The sequence below is a fragment of the Athene cunicularia genome (genome assembly GCF_003259725.1).
Source record: "Athene cunicularia isolate RWA chromosome 1 unlocalized genomic scaffold, athCun1 chr1_part2, whole genome shotgun sequence".
Taxonomy (NCBI): domain Eukaryota; kingdom Metazoa; phylum Chordata; class Aves; order Strigiformes; family Strigidae; genus Athene; species Athene cunicularia.
The window spans coordinates 44,969,976-44,990,505 of NW_020799092.1; the positions used below are offsets into that span (position 1 = coordinate 44,969,976).

Below are 20,530 nucleotides of genomic sequence, written 5' to 3' on the forward strand. Positions count from 1 at the left end.
GTCTAGCTGAGCTCTAACTCGTACATGTTTCAAAACTAGAAAATCCAAGCTCAATTCTGATCAATCTCTGCATACTTCTGTTGAAACAATGATAAAATGCTATCCTGGCTTTTGCTTTACTTGGTTTTTTACACTTTTAAAAACACTGCTCTGGTTTTCTCTTTGCAAAATAATGACTCACTGAAATGTCTGCATCACCAGAAACTAATCCTACTTCTGCGTGCTCTTCATTTTCCAGATGATGATCCTGTAACCTTTTTTTTTTTTTTTTTTTTTTTTTTTTAAAGGAAAACAATATGCTTCCTAGTCACAGCTGAAATAAGGGAGGGTTTTTTTTTAATGGTACCGGAGTGGCTGGTTGGAGGCTGCAGCTTTGCTCTGGTGCTTGTGGTTGATTCATGCTGGGACAGCTCTTTGTGAAGCAGAAGGCAAAGGGGGCTGCTGAGGAAGGAGATGGAGCGCTTCTTGGGCTTCGTCAAGCAGATAAGAAGATCTAGAAGAAGAAAAGGCAAAAAGTACCGGCCAGAGGAGGATTACCACGAGGGCTACGAGGACGTCTACTATTATGCCTCAGAGCATTTTCGAAGTAAGTATTTTGCATAACCTAATTTTCCTTTGGCTGCGATAAATGTTAAGCTGTTAAGATGTTTGAAAACCCTAAACCCCCAAACCACAAACAATATTACTCCCTTGCTAGAATCTGAGCCTTGTGCGTGTATTAAAACATTGGTTCCTGTTAGGGCTCTATTTGGCTGACTGCTGATGAACAATACAAAGCAGCTGAAGTGGCACAGCCACACTCAGAGTAAGGGGTGTCTGTCTGTAAACCCAGGTGAGGTTTCGGGTGCAGTTAATTGAGTCTGACAGAAACCTTTTGTTAAAACGCTTTGTGTTGAGAAAGGATAGGGTGGTGGTAGCCCTTGGAGAGTGCCGTTGGAAAGCCATGTGGATATTTTTAAAGGACTATAAAGGCAGCAATCACTCATTTGTATGTTGAAGTTGATTAATGTTTGTTATCAAGGGAGAGTCAGTTCTCTGAGCCTCCACTGTGAGCTGGTCTTTTCAGGATTGAGTAACTCAAGTGGTCCAGGACCACTTGTGAAGAATTAAGTGGTGGGGTTTGTTTGCTTGTGCTCACGTGACAGCAGCAGCTTGCCCAAACCCAAAATAAACCACCTGCTCGGAAGTCCCTGTGCAAACTGTGTGCTGTTCCCTGCAGCTCCTTGGGGTTTGTCCCCTGTAGCTGTCAGGCTTTGGAGCTGCTGGTCTGCCTTGTCCCCTTCCCCACAGGGACAGTGTGAGGGAAGTTGCGCTCAGCCCCTGCCCAGGGATTTGTGCAGTGCTGTCAGGGTGAGTTTTTGGCAGTTGAACCAGTCATGCACAGAAATTACATTTTTAAAAGGTTTCTGCTGTTCTTGTTGGTGGTTTGGGAGGTTTGCAGTGAAGCTTAGCCTTTTTTGAGCAGCTGAAGTTGAATGCACTTTTTTTTGTTGTTTGTACTATGTGAGTGGCTGTCGGTATCTTTTTGCATCATTTTGCTTAATTTCCACTTTGCTGAAATACATCGTAAGCACCATACATTTGTTTTAAGACAAAACGGTGAATGTGATTGTGCATTACAGCATGAGAGTACTGCTATCTGTGGAAAATTAGGAAGCAAGAGTGGTTTTCTCTCAGTGCACCATGCTTGCTTATCTCCAGAAGTAAACTAATATAGGGTGTTTGGTTGTTTACTGGGTTTCTCTTTAATACAGTCTTGATGTCTTTCTATTTTTAAGAAAATTTTACCATGCTGATAATCTTATAATTGAGTCTACATTAAAACAGAGTTCTTATAAGAAAAAGACCTGTTTTGGGGGCGATGCAGTCATAACAGGTAGCACTGACATAAAATCATCTACACAAGAGCTAAAAATTTTTAATCTAGTTAGCAGTGAAAAATGTGAAAATGATACATGTTAGTGAAAGCACATAACTTTTTCTTGCTTTAATATGTAAATCAAAGGAACATATCAAAACAGTATGTCAAAATATTTCACTGGCTGATTGTTGTTGTTGAAGGTCTTTTAAATAAGAAAGCAAAACCCCTCCAAAAACTGTCACGTGTAATAAGGATTTCTTTATTGGTAAGAGTTGACTCTTGACTTAATGTAAGGCACTAAGATTGAGCCAAATATCTAATAGGTTTCTTCCTTTATTCTACTTAGAAAAATAAAAGGATAGTACACACTTCAGCCTGTGGAGGTCATAAGTATTTTGGACTGAATGAGTCTGTGCCAGATTTTGAACTGGTGTTTTACAACAGTAATCACAATACGCAGACTGAAAGGGCAAAATAGTGCACAGTCCCATGGAGTTGGATACACATGGAGTTTGCAACTTCTCATGGTTACTTAAACCGAACATGTCACAGGAGAATTGAGCCCTGGAGTCTCTATAGAGATACCACGTAAAACACAGTTGCTTCTCAAGTGCTTCTTTTGTCTGATCTTTCCATGTGCTGTACATGTCACTGTTTTGATTGGATAGGTGGGGTAGCTACTTAAAGCAATGTACAAAATGTGAAAAGGTGCTGCTGGTGCTACTATAAACACTCCCTTGAAATTGAATTTCAGATAATGGGGACAATGAAATGTTTCATATTTAATTTAATTATGGTCTGGTGTTATGCTGTTTACAGTGCAGATTTAGAGTAATGGCAGATCTTTTAATGGCCATTCCTTCTGCGTTCATATGCTTAGAATAATGCGTGCTTAAGAATAAGATTGTATTTATTGGTATGATTTTCAGAGCATCAGAGCGAATGAAATCAAAGACTTGTTCATTCAACTGAATAGTCAGAGCTTTTTTAGATTTAGTTTCCTCTCCCTGCATTTTTACCCATCCCTCCTCCATTGTCATTTATGAGCTATATATCCAGTTAACAGTGCATTTGAAGATTGTCTGAGCCACTCACTTTATGAGCTTGTTACTCTCTCTTCTCCCCATTGTAGTATTGCTTAGAGTGTTGTGTGGAGGCAGAATTAACAGAAAAATGCAGAACTACATTAGAATAACCAAAGGATCAAACAGGAAAAAAAACAAAGATAAAAATAGAATAGGCCTCTGGGAATCATAGGAAAAAGGCGACTTTAGTTTGTCCTCAGCCCAGCTGTGCCTGGATTTTGGGATATAGTGTAGCTCTTACTGTTAGGTACACTGTCTTTACTCCTCTGAAGCTTTGTCATGGAAGACCACTTTAGCTGTGATATTGGGACACAGTGGGATGAAAGTAAGGTGCAGTAGGGCCTAAAGCTTCCAAAAAAAAAAAAAAAAAAAAGACCCCAGTTCTCAAGTCAGCTGTCTTTTTGCTTGGATATTTCATCCACATAGGTTCAGTTAAATGGATATTCTTGTTTTGACATGCAACATCAGCTCTCCTGTCTTTATGAAGAGCCCCTTTCTGTGATACATAATGCTAGAATAACTAATAGTTTTGGTACATGCGTTGACATTATTAGTGCAGGCATCATACTCATTTCGGTGAGACTTTGCATTGTGACCGTAATGGGTGATGAAATAGCTACCCAGCCTACTCAGACAAGTTGGTACTTATTGCATAAACTGCTTTAAAAGGTGTTATTTATCTGGAACAGCATTATGGCACTGGTAGTCAACCTGTTGCTTTTAATGAGGCTTTGCATTGAAAAGGCCCTTGTTATAAGTATTACCGAGACTGATAGCAAACATCAGGAGCACTCTGTAGCAGAGCTGCCTGGAACGCTCCCAAAAATGACATATGTCTTTTCACTGAAGGGTGTTTTGCAAAGCCCTTCAAGTTTCAGCCTAATCTTGAGTAGGAAGGTGTTTCTGGGATCCAGCCTGATTTGGTCACCTCTGACCAAAACAAACACAAATCACTTCTTTCCCCATCCCAATCTGATTTCAGTGTTAAGTCTTTTATTTAGCAAAACACTTGGAAGGGTTTGGGTTTCTTCCAGCTGAGTTTGGAACCTCACGGGTTGCATGAAATGTGGTTATCATGATCTGCCCATGCAATTTCAGAGGGCATTGCTGTGAACTCTTACTGTTAAATTTTGTCTTATTTGTTACTTCTGTTTCTGTCATCCGTCTCCTTCTGAAAGATAGTCTGTTTTCATTGGTGGTTCTTCATATGTTGTTGTTCCTCCCAGCATGATGTCAGCAGCATAGTCCATTGGCATAAAGGTTTTATTTTCTTTGTGGATGCAATGAAAATATTAAACAATAATCCCCAAAACCCCTATGTTTAAAGAATTCTACTAGTAAACTCTCATTAACCCCAGAGGTCCTACTTTTTTAGCCATGACTTTAAAACGTTCCATTTAGTCACTCAGTGTCCCATGGATAATTTTTTTTTATCCTTTGTCAAGGATAGTATATGTTGTTTGGCAAGAGGATTGATATTTTAGACAAAGTAGTCTGCCGTAGTGAATCTGCGGTAAAGTCACATATCCTTTTTTTCTGTGACACTCTTTATAAATTCTTTGACAATTCTTGTGTGAGGATCATCTGGTTCCTCAGTTTTAGGACAATCAACATCTTTGAATTTGCCTCCAAAGATCTTTCCCTTCTTTCTATTAATTGTCCCATCTCTCTCCATGTGTTATCATTGGACAGTGAAGGTAAGATATTTGACTTCTAGCCTAGCAAATAAGGCATAAATTAAAACCTGGAAGTTTTATATAACTTGGAGTTGAAAATGTCTTCCTTGATGACTGAAATCTGTGAATAAATAGTTAAAATGAATACTGGATATATGATATACTATTTGGGATGATGTCAGCAGAAAAACTCCACTTGCATGTTACTCTCCAAAGCGACTCAATGTTATGGTGCAGAAACTCCCTCAGCTGCCAAAACCTTACTGTCAAATATCTTTACATTTCATACCCTGGGTGGCTTTAAAGTTGTATTAAATATTGATAGAAGAGACTTGCTACTGAAGTAGCACCAAGACAAAACACCAGAGGAAGTGTGGTCAGTAGCAGCATTGCTCTCGTCAAGATTTTCTCCATTTCGTAAAATTGGTACAAATAGTTCTTGTTTGCAGCAGTCTCAAAGATTTGATTGGGGTTGTAAAAGAGTTAATGGTTTTATGAGTAACATGATGACAAGGGCACTGAATATCTCTAGCTCAGGTTGCAGAGATGTTAATTGATCTTAAGGGTGAGGAATGCAGGACAACCCCTTTTCATTTTACAGAGTGTGTGTTGCCAGTCTGCAGTTTAATTGGATGTGTGTGTATGCATGGGGGGGGTTCTCCTCCCATCACAGATCTTGTCATGTCAGTACAGCAAAATCTCAGCTTTCATTGAAACTAAGGGTAATACATTTGTTGCAGCCTACAAGAAAAGATGCTTTGATAACCTGAGTAGAGAGTATGGCAGGCCTTGAAAACACAATGAAAATTATATTTTTTAAAAACACCTAAAATTTATTAAAGCTTATTGTTTCTTTTTCCTTAATGATTGTTTCATGATTCTTGAGCCCTGGAGATTTTCGTTAATAGATTATAGTTCTTCAGTATTTCCGTCTGTTTTCTGTAAGTCACTTTTTTCCTGAGGCCTGGGCAGCCCCAACACCATGAGTTCAGCAGGAACGGGATGCAATGCCCATGCCCAGAGAGACTTTGTCATCCCTGGGCTACCATCCAGTGTCAGTTCTCAGGCCAGGCACAGTGGTAAAGGTGGCGACTACATTTGAGTTACACTGCTGGAACAGACAGTATAACTTTCCCATTTGGAGATCTCTGAATGAAACAAAAGTGGTAGCAAGCGACTGCTGTCTGTGGATACACTTTTAGGCTAAAACTTCCCCTATACAGGTGCCAATTACAGTATTTTCCATTTTGGATAAAATTCAAACACTTGTTAGGTAAAGGTGTGATAATCTCATGCTCTTTCTGTTGATTTTTCGCCTTCATGTGTGTTGGATTCTGGGGTTTTTTTAAGAGTTGGTCACTGCATCGAGTGCAGCTTTGTATTTCATGACAACTATCCTCCTGCAAAGGGTTGCTTTGTGTGTTTTGGAGGTGATCCCATTTATTTACCACATTGTTCGTCATGGTCATTAGTGAAGGTATCCTTTCTAGAAGGACCTAAGAGGGAGGAGAAGAATTACATATTCTCATTTTATAGATAGCAAACTAGTAGAAATGGGTTATAAAAAGGAGAATGTTAGCAGCTCTTGAGCATCTCATTAAATTATTTAGGTCTTCCAAGCCAGTAAGAAGTATGCAGGTATTAAAATCTTATTTTATGCCTTTCCTGGTTTATATTAGTTAAAAGCATGTAAGTTTTGGGATGGGGCTTATGTTTGCAGATGCTTAAGCTGTTTGAGTAGAGGCTTTAGCAGCATTATGTTGTTTATATAAATTCAAAGATAATTAAACTGGTGGTGTTACTTGTGCAGTAGCATGATGCCCGGTTGCAGGGTGTGTCAGTGAGGCACCTGAGGCTGTGGGGTTCCCTGCAGGACTATAGCAATGCATTTCTTCTAGTCAGGCAGGTGTGTGCTGGTTTTGGTGAAACATTTTCATTATACATGAAACAGGCCATAGAAATTTTACTTTTTTTTTTTTTTTTTTTTTTTTTTTTTTTTTTTTCCTAAAGCAGGGGTGCAACAGCCAGTTTAAGTTTGTTAGCAATAGGATTACTTTTTTAAATAACCCTTTGTGGCTCTCCTACAGGTGGCCCTTAGACTCCAGAGCAGGGGTGGTAAAACACTGCTTTAGAGTTATGTGAGGGGAAACCAGCTCATTTATTTTAAGTCACTGAAATAATGAGACGCGAGTTATCTAATTCTCTGCATGAAGTATAGATACTTCTTCCTTCTAGCAATTACAAATAACACAATTTCTGTGCTACATCTCTTTCATTTACTTTCCAGTCCTATTCTTTACTGAATAATTAAAGATTTTGATTGTCCATGCTCATGAAATATATTTGTTATAGGTCTCCCTCCTCTTTTATAGTGACTTCTGGTACAAGGTGACTTCTGGTACCTTCAATGTTTTAGAGAATTTGACGCACTTTGTATTATTTTAGTATATCCAGAATATACAATATGCAGGTTCAAACAATGACATTTAGAAAGGTCTGGACTTCCCACTTCCTGAAATGATGTGCAAGTTCATGGTTTTAATCTTTACTTTGTCAGTTTACACCATGAACATGTAGTGATGCAATTATTCTTTCCCCTTGGATATTGTGAAGTGAATGAAACATCAAGTTTTATGAACTAGGATTGAAGAGAGAGGTAAAAGCAACTACTGAGGTGTCAGTTTTAATGCTGTCATTTCCAATGGAAAACTTAAAGCAATTAGTGGAACAAAGTGCAAAAGTATAACCCCTTTGCTGATGAGATTATAAACATTTATTGAATGATTGCTGTGTTTCTTCAGCAGGGCACACCAGCAGCTACAATTATTCACCAGCATGAATATAAACACCCATTTACCATTTGTATAAGGCAAATTTGGTAGTCCTTACCCGATGTGTAGAAATTAGTAGTCAACTTTGTGTGATGTTTTCCAGCAGAAAAGAGCAGCAGTAGTGCTGTGGCTACGTGCAGGAGTCCATGATGACCAGACTGCTGATGGCCCAGCCACCTGAATGCTACTGATGTTGTTCAGAGAATTTTCTACATTCCCTCTGAAACCCAGGAAATTATACACAAATCAACATGCAAGGCTGTTTCAGTTCTGTTGACACTCCAAATTTAAAAGGCAGTAGAACTAAGAGTGCGCACAGAACCTTAATTTGGCCTCTCTTTAATGAGTCCTTAATGAAGGACTACCTGTTCATTTTTGCTGTAGTACTTGTGATGGATTCAGCGTGTGGCAAAGGTTGCACCAGCTCCTAGCGCAGCAGCATTGTTCCTGGCCTTCCCTCCACCCTTCCCGTCGGGGTTTGTCCTGTGTTTCCCTGACTTAAGAGCTTGAATTTGCCAATGTCTGGCACAAGTTGCTGTAGTGTGCCAAGGGAAGTATCGTTTGTGTATATAAAGATTATATAAGCCTGGCTAGTCTGAAAATCCAGCCATAAGGCATCTCAGGCTGCAGCCTTTAAATTGTGGCATACCTTTAATGATAATCTCTCTGTGCTCTAGTTCTCCACCCATGAAGTGAGGTTAATGGTACCTCTCCTTCACAGGTATGCTATGAAAGTCAATTAGGATTTGCTAAGTTCTCACATGCTACAGTGATGAGCACAGTAAAAGAGCTCAGGAAGAAATTAATGTCTGCCCAGAGAGAAGTGCTTGAATAGTATGTGGGAACAAAGGCATGGAATTAAACTTGGAGCAATGAGGGGAAAACAAGTTCTTGACTAATTTTGGGGGTAGTTAAAATAATTTATTTTGGGCATTAAATGAGACAAGGTCTCATGCAGAAAGTAGGAGATCAGGTAATTAAAGGTTGTGTTGTAATGTATATGCAGAAGGAGGCCAAATTGAGGCTTGCTAGGAATTCTCAGATCTGGCACTTCCAGCTTGCCGTTTGCTTTTTTAATGGAAAGTGTGTGTGTGTGCATGTAGTTGAAAATATGGAGCAGCAGTTCCTTGGGTTTTAACATGCAGTGGAAATTCCATAATGGCAGGTTATGGACATAATGCTTCTTATAAATGAACCAAAATCTCCTTGGTGTTAAGATGGCAGGAGTAAATTTTGGTGAGTGGCCATAGGATCTGGTCACAGATGTAGCACTTCTGGGTCTGTGAGCACTGTGGGCAGCTGTGGGACAGGGGGAGGAATCAGCTTTAATTTTTGCCTGTCCCTGGGCACTTTGAACAGATGATGAGAGGCATTTGAGGAGAACTGTTCTTGGAAAAGTGTCTAAGGGAAGAGCCAAACTGAAGGGGAGCGACAGGGTGCTAGAGGAGGTGTGAGATCTCGCCACCCTACGGGAATCTGCGAGGTGTGGAGGACCTCACTGCTCTGCTCCTACAGCCTCTAAGACAGAAAGCAAGGAACGAACCCTTCAGATTTGCCCAGCCTGTTCTGTACTTGGTAAACACAATATAAAATCTACAACCCCTGTGTAAGGCACACAGGCCACGTTTTCTGTATAAAGCTGATGCTGGAGGTAGGCCATCAGAGATGGTTTTCCAGGTGTCAAAACCAGGCTTGTAGGTGTAGACCTGGTGCTTGCAAGAGCTGTGTGTATGTGCTTGGGTGTGAAGTTGAGGAGGACCAAGATGGAAGGGAAGATATTTATGGGACAATGAGAAATTTCTTTGGAGATACTCAAAACTTAACTGGACAAGGCTGCAAGAGCCCTGATCTACCTATTTAAGTTAGATCCAGCTTCAAAGCAGGGCATGCTCTGAGAGGGGGCTTGGGCCAGAGGACTTCCAGAGAGCCCTTCCAACCTCAAATATTACGTGATTTTATGGAAGGGAACTTTGGTTGGAGAAGAAAGGAGGACTGTGGAAAGCAGAAAGGAGGAAAGCGAGATTAAAGACAGCTCTGTGGGAAATACTGTTTGTCTGAAATTATAAAAAAGAAAGTGAAACCAAAAGTACAAAGACACCATGTGAAGTGTTAACTCAGTAAATTGTGTTTTTGAATTTGTTCACAAATGTTTACTTTGCGTGTGTTTACCAAACTCTGGCTGCTCAGGTCTATGTTCTTTTGATAACACTGTCGCTCTCCCAGAGGGGGAAACTCTTCGCTCAACAATACCCCTTGCTGCTGTTTTGTCAGCTGGGAGCATCTCTGTTTAAAAAACAACTTTAAAAAAAAAATTCACAATGTATTACATATAAATTCAGTAAAAAATGAATGATACACACATATGTATTTTAAATACAGAGTGATATTAGCTTTTTGCCCTTGCTTTCTGCAGGTTAGAGTAGAAAATAATTTGAAGCCCCGATGACCTGCTACCTGTGCCCGTTTGTAGGGCCCCAGTTGAAGCTGTGTAGTCAATGAGAGATGAGTCGCGGCAGGAGCTGTGGGCTGGGGTGGCAACTGTATTAGCACTGAATGCTTGGAAACCAAAAGGGATGTTTGTCACGCTGTCTGATAGGGATGTTGCATGTGACAGCCAAGTTTAGGGGAAATGAGAAGATGCCTGCCAAGGAAGGTTGGGGAAGAGCCTGTATCTCTGGAAGAGCGCTGCCAGCAGCCTGAGCAGTGCTCAGGTCAGTTGTCAGTAAATCTAAATACATCTGGTAGCATTTACAGTTCGGAAAGCAGGAACATGGATTTTCTGTTAGGTGGTGGTAGAATTTCATGTGGCTTGTGGTGCAAATGCTGCATTCCCTGTCATTGATAAAATGAGATGGGGGTGACTTCTGAAATTGGAGAGACCAAAGCTGTTCAGGCTAGTGGTTATTACTTCCCATCAATAATTAGGTGGAGCGCAGCAAGGTGATGGAACCACTGGCCTCTCTGAAATCCCTACGAATTTAGTGAAGCTTTGGTAGTCTCTGAAATGCTTCATCCGTTAACTTGACTTATTTAATCTGGATTTCCTAGTTTTCCAGAGGAGTTACGCAGGCGTAACTTCTGAATCTGTTGCCATTCACTTGTGCCATACCCTGCTGGAGAAGAGAGAAGTCTTCTCGAGCTGAAGACATTAATGATTTGCTTACATTTTTTTCGGTATACTCTAAACTTAATTACAAAAATAGAAGTATATTTAGGAATGTGGTAGGTTTTGATAACATTCCTCTGCTCTCCCGATCATCATGCATATCTTTGCTGTCTTATTCACACAGGGAGTACCCAGCCCTGTGCTACAGGAGAGCAGGGAGGGAGAGGATTCTCTGCTGGAAGGAGTACGGCCATCCCTTTAAAATACTGTCACTCCTGAGCGTATAACAAGGGATGGAGAAAGCACTGAACGTTATCATTTTGTAACTGGTACTTGATCTGTGTACTGCAGTTCAGTGTTTGTGTTTCATTCCTGGGTGGGTAGAAAACAGTGCTCCTTTCTAGTTTCTTTTTTTTTTTTTAATTTTCACCACTTCTCTGAACTTGGGCTCTTAAAGTGAATCTGGATGATTTTAGATTTAGTAGAGCAGATTGTGTCATGCAAATAATTTCCAGAGACTGAGCAAAACCATTGAAGGCCGTTCCAGTTACAGCCCAGAGTTGGTGGTCCTTTGTGCTGTACAGATAATAAGAGCTTTTTACAGCTACATGTCCTTTCACAGTAGGTTGTTTTCTTCCTCATAGACAATGACCGAAGTTTATTAACTGTTAGTTTAAGTCTTTTACAAAAACGTAGCGCTGGTGGCATAATTATTCTGGAGGTTACATCAGTGTGAGTAGAGAAGGTGGCCAAGGTAACACACTGCTCCATTGTATGTAAATAGCTTTAATACGTACGTTTTTTCTCACAATAGCTCATTAAGACAATTTTTAAAATCCTGTGAAAGAAATTGCTTGGAACAGATGCTTACATAGCTTCAATATGTTGGTATTTTATGCACTGGTAAATTGTGAGTGGATTTTCAGGTAAGGAAAATGTAGTTTTGGTCAGTGATGTCATTATTTCATGATAAAATGTCTTTTAAGTCTTGATGACCTGGTAAGTATGTCTTATATGATTAATGGATGATAAATAGCAGCAGTTTTATGGCCTTAGATATATGTATAATACTACTAACTGATACAGAGACATGTACAAAGAAGGAAAAAAAAACAACTTGATTTTGAGTAACCTACAGGAGGTAATTAATAAACACTCATGATCACTTCTCATTTTAATTGCTTCTCTAAACAGATAAAATTCTTCCTATAATTACTGTTCATACTTTCTTGGTAGCAATTTATATTTTTTAAATGCACAGCTAAATTAAACTAAAGAAGAATCTCAGAAACCAGCAATATTTAAAAATCTGTAATAGTTTAATAGGTGAATTTTCCTGAATTTTTCTTCTGATTACTGTAGTGACTGGAAAGGATCAGTGCTTCCCAGGAGATCCTGAATGGTTTATCTGCTTGTAGGTTCCTAATTTCAGTTTTTGGAATCTGGAAAATTTGTCTGTTTTTGAAGTCCAGTCTAATATAGTAACAAGGACCACAGCCTGGAGGGAGGTTAGGTGATGAAATCTAAAGGACAGAACACACATTTTGGTATTTTGGTATTACATTCAGCCCACTGTGTACTGTGGCATCCTTTTTTTTTTTTTTTAAATTGTTTATTTTCCCCTTACTGATGTATATAGTTCTCTAATTCTTCAACTGAGCCTTGGGATGGACATGTAGGTGTGTGTCTTATTAATAAAAAGCAGAAGACTCCTGTCCATGTTCTACAGTGTGTGCTTTTCTCAAAAAGTGCAAGTTATTAGTATTGTGCGTGCCAATTGCTCTTTCTACTTACTTATTCAAACAGAATTGTATGTGCTGCTCAGCAAACCAGGAGGATGGTCGGTTGTTGATGTGACAGCATAGTCTAGAGCTCAAGAGGTGTATGGCCTGCCTTTAGGCTTGACCTAAGGCTACTTGGGGATGCCTTAATTTAAGGCTAGGTCAGAAAAAATGTAAACAGAAAGTGGTCTGGGGAAAAAGCAGAGGAAGTGAAATTTAAAGCGCCTTTGCATCTGCAAATTCAGCTGTTTTATTAGGGTATTGGGTTTTAATGTATTTTTCCATGCATTTTAAAATGCATGGGGAGATTTATTTGTTTGTTTATTTATAGCTACTCCACGGAAAACAAAGCTCTCAAAGATCTGTCTGCAGTGATTGCTCTTTTTCTGGTTGGTGTTTATTTTATCAAGCAGATTTGTAGAGTTGACAGTGTTTTTTGTGATATTTTTTTTTTATATTGTCTTGGCTGTGCCTTGCTGTACGCCAGCCAAAGATTTGGTCCTGCAAATGCAGGGCATGTGAGTAACTCCATTACTGTGAGTAGTCCTGCTGGCAGAGGTTAGGTGTAAGGGCCTATAGCAGTGAACCCTAAAGAAAATGGTGTGTATGGGTAGAATGAAACAGTAATTCTAAGAGTTTCTTCTAAATGTTTGATGTTTGTGTTGTGTTTCTGTACTCTGTTCCACTTTCTGGCAAAGAAAAAACAGTATTTTGACTGAGAGATCAGCATCCCTGGATTGCTTCCTCTAAGATAATTTGTAAGCATGTGCTGTTTTATTTAATTTTGTTTCACAAGTGGAATTGTTCAGACTTCAAAAACAAAGCCAGTTGATTAGTTCTGCATTATTTCATTTCAGCGCATGATTTCAACCTTGTTCATTAAAGCTGAAGTGGAAAACCTGGGTCTGAAGGACCGCTGTTGACAGGAACCACTAGCCTGGAGTACAGAATTCAATAATCATTGATTAATAATACAGTTTACTCCTGATTTCTTTTCTTTGAAAAAGCCAATTACTCTTGCCAATATCTTTTATACATGAGCCTTCACTTAGAATTTAAAATTTAAACTGTAATAATAATAACGTTTTAAACTGTAATGCTGCCTGAGGGGTGGAGGATGGGGAAGGAAGGGGGTGGGGGGGAAGGAGGAGGAGGAGGAGGGAGGAAGTGAGGCTTATTTAACACTGACCCCAAAATGCTGTTCCACTGAAGCAAAAAGTGAAGTATCTATATATGATGTAGTAAATAGTAAATGTATTAAATTGCCTGTCAAGTACAGTGGTTTTTATTTTTATTCCCTTGGAGGGAAATGGTTTCAGGTGGAACTTTAGAGAAGACGTGACTGCTGCTTTTTACTCTATGAAAGCCAATTACTATTGCAGAATCCAAGCAAATGTGTGCTTCTTTTGGCTTGGAGGCCAGTGGGGATGCTGAAATTGTAGACTGACTTTAGCTCCTATCCAAAACAAGTTCGTACGTGTATGTAGAAAATGCACATGTGAATAGGTGACAGCTTGAGATTTTTTGGTAGGGTGCAAAAGATTGGAAGTGGCTAAAGATTAGCTGTGGGTTTATATTGATCTCTGCTAGAGCAGCTCAGTATTGTTGCTTCAGACATGCAAAAACAAAGACCTGAAGAACTTGCAACAAAGTGGACTTCTGAGGTGTGGTCACTGTGGAATAAATAATTTAAGTCTGGAGCTTAGGGTTGCAGTGCAGAGATCAAACATACAAAGCTTTGGTCTGTGTGTCTGCAGTTAGACTTAAGTCTAATGCAAAACTGTGGGACTGCCCTTGCTGTGTGAAGGTCCTGGTGGTGTTTGCGGGGGAAGGGGTGTGGGTGGAGCTGGGCATGGGAATTCTTTCCTCTGAGCACCTCCTGTGATGGAAATTATTAGGGGGAAAAACACTTGATGTTGAAATTTCGACTCAAATATGTGTATTATGTGTATATATACGGTCTGGGAATTACTACTTTTGAGCAGAAACTTACTTCAGGAACAGCATGTACAAAATCCCCTTATGCTGCTCGTCAAGGGTAGATAAGCTGCATTTCCACACGCCAAGCCTGTTCAAATGGTTGAGGGGGAAGAAAAATGAGAACCTCCCTAACAGGCAAAGTTCCTGTTTCCTCAAGGGTTACGACCACTTCAAACATCTTTGGGTTTCTATCTGTAAATTATTTCCCCAGCTCTGTATTTTTGCCAGAGGGAATAACAAAATAAATATTTAATCTACATGAAGGCATTCCTTTGTATTGTGTGTTTTGGGGATGTCTCTCTCCCAGGCCTGTCCACCAGCAAACTCCCTGTCTGTCCCTTGGGGTCAATACTTCTGTGCTGCTCATGATCTGATTGATGCGCAACACTTCTTTCACTAATATTTACTAATTGATGACAACTAGTAAAGAAAATCTTATCCTGACATTTCTTGAAGGATGATTGAAGTGTAGGAGAAAATTGGGGGAATTGTACTTTTTTTTTTTTTTTTAGTTACTTTTTTTAACTTCATTGTCAGTTTAGATTTAGAGTGGGAATTGGGAGCAGAGGCACTGGATGAGGAGGTGCCAGAGATAGGACAGTGTCCATGCGCGTTCCATGCCCATTTCTGCTCATTAGCAGGCATAAATACTGTTTTCCTAGATGTACCCTAGCACCAAGTCTGGCCTCGGGCTGCCTTCTCATTGGGTACATCAGATACAGTCCTACTGAAAACAAAATATTTTGTGGTTTCTATGTGTGTTTTGGTTTATCTTGACGTGCTGATGAATTTGAAGGCTAAGAACAGTTTTGTCTACATAGGATTTTATGAAGTGTGCAAATGGATGCAGGTAGATGGGCTTTTCCCCTCTGTGTATTGTTCTCTGTACAGAATGGCATGTGTTAATCTCAGGATTGTGTGTCTACTTTGGGGAAAAGGTTTGTGACTATTGGATAACCTTTAACTCTAGAAGCCATATAGAGATACTGAATTACGTAATTATTTAAAAATGTTAGTCTGTCTACAACTTGGTTTTCAAGTATTGTAAGACCTAAAGCCGACTAAAAATAATGTGTTGGCATTTTTGTGTTGGAAACCTTGTTTTCACTAAGCCACCAGTGAGGCCACCACTTATTGTAAAGAATTAAGAAGATTTGTTTTCACTTCCTTGCTTTATTTAATTTGAAACCAAGATGTCAAAATGTGAGGGAATGAGATTTGTTTCTACAAAAATTAAATTAACTGGCCTACGTATACCCTCAAGCAAGACTGATGAATGGTATAAAATTAAATAACAGGTTTGGAGCACTGCTATAGCAGACATGAACAGTGTCCAGCAGAAGGCTAGTGCTTCCATCCGATACCTCAGCCACATCCTATCTTGGTTATGAGGGACTATGTTAGGCCAAGAATTAAACCTGTTTTTTTTCTAGCTTTTCTTACTGCTTGAACCTCAAGATCCATGTCTGCCAGCATTATGCCAAGCTGCTGTAGTTCATGTAGAGTTTGGTGGGGCTTTTTCTGGCTTTGCTCCCAAAGCAAAGGCTGAAGGTTGTGTCCCAGCTGCCAGGGTGGCTGCAGGCTGGCACTTGTCCTGCACTAAAGTGGTTTTCTCTGTCTCTGCCCAGCTCTGGCTCTCCCTTGTCTCCTTTCCTAAAAGCCCCATTAGCAGGTAGGCACCAGTAATGCACCTGGTCCCGTTTTTAGCCTTTTTGGGTCAAATCAGATCCCACATTTACTCACCTAACCAGTACTTTATTGAGAATTAGGGAAGAGTTAATTTTAAAATGTTTATAGGAAAAATAAAGTTTTTCTGAAAATGGTGAGGGAGAAAATCAAACACAGGTAGTTCTTGTCAGCAAGATATATTTACTCTTTGTTTACAGTCATAAAATGCTCATAGCTGTGAGTTTTCTCTTGTCTAATTAATACTAGTTAGATATTGGCTGTTTGTATGAAATTACTTTTTTCTTTTTTTTTTTTTTTTTGAGACACCTACTGAATTAAGGGAAACAAAAACCCTTTGCAATTATTATATTTTTACTTTAGATATATTTGATGTTTTGATTCATTACCTTTTCCTGTACTGATTGGCTAGCCTGAATAATTTATATTAGTCTGCATGTATTTGTGCCCAAGTGGATATATATATTTTTTATATAGATTTAAAATGTAAAATTTAAATTGTCTTTTTGAGCAATCTTCATGCCTCTTGCTTTCAACTTTGAAAATGGCTGGACATGATGAATGAAATTAAGTGTAGGTTCAGTGATTGCAAAGATGCTTTTTTTGAACATTTAATGCCAGGCTATGTAGGGACTATCAGAAATATGTAAATCTGTTGAACAAGGAATGACTCTCAGTTTTGGGGAAACAAGTTTGGGGTTGGTGGATTAAATGAACCGTATTTAGATGTCTTTAATGTAGTTGTTTCCAAGCAACTAATGCTAACTGTTGAGAGTAAAGTTAATTTGCTAATGCAAATACTGGACTCTTTGAAAAGCCATTTCAAGCACCAAGTTTGTTTCAGAGATTTAATAATTAATCAAAGTGACTGTATTAAATGTCAGTGAATATATCTGTGCGTTGCTATCATACCTCTCTCTCAACATGAGTTTCCAGGCTCTTAATGATTAAGTGAGATAGTAATGCTGGTGCACTGAAAGGTAAGGTACCTCTTGAACATTTGTGCTGCAAATTCTTCAGATTGCTTGGACTTTGTTACAAGCAGTGGTTATACAGAGTGCTTTAAATGGGTTAACTCATACCCCCATCTTGCTTGGAGACTACTTTTCTTCCTTTCAGAATTGAACCCAAACATACAGGGCCAGATCTTCAGCTCCCACTGGCACTTCCCCATGGCTTCCCTGAGTTGTTCTAATGGAATAGCAGATGTTGCAAGGAAGATGCCTGGGTTGGAGAGAGCTGTGTTTAGCGTGGTAAGGTTGGCTGACAGAATTTGTCTTGGTGGTTTCTGTGTATTTGTGTATTAGTTTAATGTTTCTTCATGAGGTCATTCAAGGTATGCTTGTGTGGTGGAAGGGCATTAAAATGATGCAGTATTTCATTTATACACGTGTTCAAGTGTGCATGGATTGTCTGAGGCATCAGACATGGTCATGCAAGAAATTTCCAATAGTTACATGTGATATAAATAATCTGAAATTGCAACTTGTAGCATGTCTTTCTATGTGGTCATGGAAAAGAAACAAATCTTTTACACTAACAGAGGTCTTTCTGTAGTTGTGTGCTGTTAGTGGTAGTCCTGTACTGCAGTGAATTACTCTGTGTGTGGGTGTACACATAAGCACACTTTATTTTAAGAAAAGTCTTCCGACCTTCTGGGAAGAAAGAAATTACTCAGTTCCTAAAAATCCACTTACATACAGGATAGTGTGCTGTCTAGAGTGGCTTGCAGTGTTCTCTAGAGCAGCATTAAATCACTGAAGATTTGTTCTGGCTTCTTCATAATACCCTGTTTTTGAGGGAGGCATATACTTGATGTGTAACGATAAAGCAGTCATGTTAGTAGTGAATATTTGCATAATGCTGCTGGTTTACAGTCATGGTGTAGATGGGTCAGAAGGGACTCCAAAACATAAGGTTTGGTAGTGGGCTTCCCGCAAGCTTGTGGCTCAACCTGGTGCTTGAAGGAAGATGCTCTGGGCAGTGGGGATACCATGTCAAGAGGTTCCATGTCGTAATGGGCTAAAGAGGGCTACTAACACTCTCGGTCAGTAGACAGCATTGTTTCCTTGAGGATTCAAGTCGCTCATGGTAAGCTGCCAGGTTGTATTCATTTGTTATTTCCCATAGCTTCTCATGTCAGAGATGGCAGTTGTATTGCACGGCTTGAAGAGTCTGGGGGGGAAAAAAGAGAAACTGAAGTTCTAAATGATCAAAATTATCAGAAGTCCAGCATGAAAAAAAGAAAATGGCATTAAAAAGGCAAATTATAAGGCAGTAGGATATGTGCTGGCTGTGAGTGTTTTCTGAGCTACATTTTGATCTCTCAGAAGCTTTATTCTTTAGAAACATCATCTGCGTGTGGGTGGTTGCCCGTAACCTTACATGAGTAGTGTACAAAAATCTTTGCAACATAAACGTTGATTCGACTTAGTGGAAAGATGTCCTCAATAAGAGGCCCTTGAAGTAGGTAAAAGTGATGGCATTTAGTTCTGCAAAGATCATGGTTAATCCAGTTAGTCAATATACTAAAGTAATGGAAGAATTCCTTTTACTGTACAGCTGCATGTCTCCTCTCTCCTCATGAGTTTTGTTCATAACATTGATTTTCCAGGACTTCACAAAATTACTAATTAAATCTAATAAAATTAGATATTACTTTGTATTTTTTTATTAGACATAATTCAAATACAGAGGTGGTTTTTGTTCTGGCTGTAACACGGCACTCCTACTACCTTTTCCTCTTCTGAGGGAGCTGGTAGCTGCTCTTCCATCCAACATGTGCTCAGCACCCACAGGTAGATGGGCATGGACCACAACTAGGCTGCTGCTGGGGGGAACCAGCTGGGCTTTGCCCACGAGGCCCCTGGAGAAGGGGATGGTTGGATGTACGCTTCTGGCGAGCCATATATTAAGCATTGTTGTGCTACTTGAATGTATGGCAGGGCTTTAACAGTATGGCTATTGTGCATACTGTTTTATGGCCCAAGAAATAGGGAGAAACAATTTAAAGCTAAAATACCCCACCTCCAAAGCAAAACATTGGGATTTGTATTCAGATGCAAAAAAGTAATGTTTTATTTTCCTTGTATTCTCTGTGGTCTTAAAGTTCAGCTCTTAGATACATTGAGTCATAGTGATGGGCACTGTAAGCAGGTTTGCAGAAATCAAAGCTTTTGGTGGCAATGAGGAAGTCTTGCCAGATGAAGTGGGAATTTTCAGCTCTTCTTGAACATTAATTTAAATAAAATTATCCAGTAAAAGAGTATGAACCAGGAGTTTGGTATATGTATATATATCTCTAATTAAAAGCAGACTCTGGAGAGATTTATTAAAACACAAACAATGCAGAGGGAGATTGTAATGTCAGTGGGCAAGAATTAATAGAGTGCAGTAGAGGCAGTTGTACTACAAAACCGTACTGTTTTATTGCTGAAACAGTGCCGTCACTTGAGGCTTTGAAAGTGTTTTGTGACTGTGGGACATATTTTTCTTCTTTTATGAAAAAATGTCTCAACTCTGGATGCAGTGAGTACATTAAAAAAAAAAAAAAAAGCAATTAAATGTTACAATGTGACTGTTTAACAGTCCAAAAACGGAAATTACAGTGACTTTTTTTTTTAAAACCCTTACTCTACTAGAATTTCCTGTAATACAAAGATGCTAAAAATCTTTTCATTTTGCTCTGCTGAAATCTGAGGATAACATTCATGTTTATACACATTTTCATGGTAGTACAAAATTTTCAGAGTGTTAAAGCAGGGATTAAAATATTGAAGATTATTGTTTTCTTCTTTTTTCACTCATAGTATTTATTTTAGATAGGCTTCTATTATAACCACTTTATTAGTTTTCCTTTTTGTTGTCAACCTTTTCTGTAAAATTAGGAGGGAGTTAAAAATACTGTTAAAAATAGACAAAAAAAAGTAGTTCCATCCACTACACCAGAGCAGGGTGAGCTTGGCTCTGTTTGCTCTTATTCACGTAACTGTACCTTGAATCTTACCCTTGAAGTCTGACCCTTTCTTGTTACTTTTCCTTCTTATATATGTGATTATATAAATTTTCTGTATCAACACATATGTATATAAAATATATAAAAAGCATAAATACGTAAAAAGTGTACCTGTTTCCTCTCTGTGAGGGGAGGGAGCAGGCAGAGCTGAAGCAGCAGTGGCTGCCTGCCCAGGCCCCGAGAAGCACAGCGACGTGTTCCACTGAAGCATGAAGCAACGCCAAGGCATCGCTTGAGCCTTGACTGCCAGACGTGACAGTGGTTTTGCCCTGAAAACATGTCAGAGTGCCTTGAAAGACTATTCTGTCAGGAAATCCTCTGGGATTAATTTCATTTCCTCAGAGCATTTTTCCTTTCAGTCACCTTTATCCCTGCTTCCCAAATTTCAGGTGTAGGAACCAAGAGGGGAGATGAATGGCCAGAGCCGATAAAGCTACAGGAGAGCATAGTATTAACCTGTGGTTTAGAAAGAGATTACTTGCCACAGCACATGGGAGCAACCCCAGCTC

General features: G+C 39.4%; 1 protein-coding gene across 14 annotated transcripts in view; it reads left to right on the forward strand.

The window, feature by feature from the left end:
* The first annotated feature begins 305 nt into the window (after nt 1-305).
* GRIP1 (glutamate receptor interacting protein 1) overlaps nt 306-20,530 on the forward strand; it is a 235,284-nt gene continuing 215,059 nt past the window's right edge. For 10 of the 14 annotated variants that reach the window (XR_003397644.1, XR_003397643.1, XM_026841100.1 and 7 more), the window contains exon 1: nt 306-586. Coding sequence is in view for 12 of the 14 variants with exons in the window: in XM_026841100.1 (XP_026696901.1) it covers nt 454-586 (133 nt within the window). In the remaining 2 variants the exon portion in view is untranslated. The remainder of the gene's footprint in view (nt 587-20,530) is intronic. The other 4 variants (XM_026841101.1, XM_026841104.1, XM_026841116.1 and 1 more) reach the window with 1 other exon arrangement.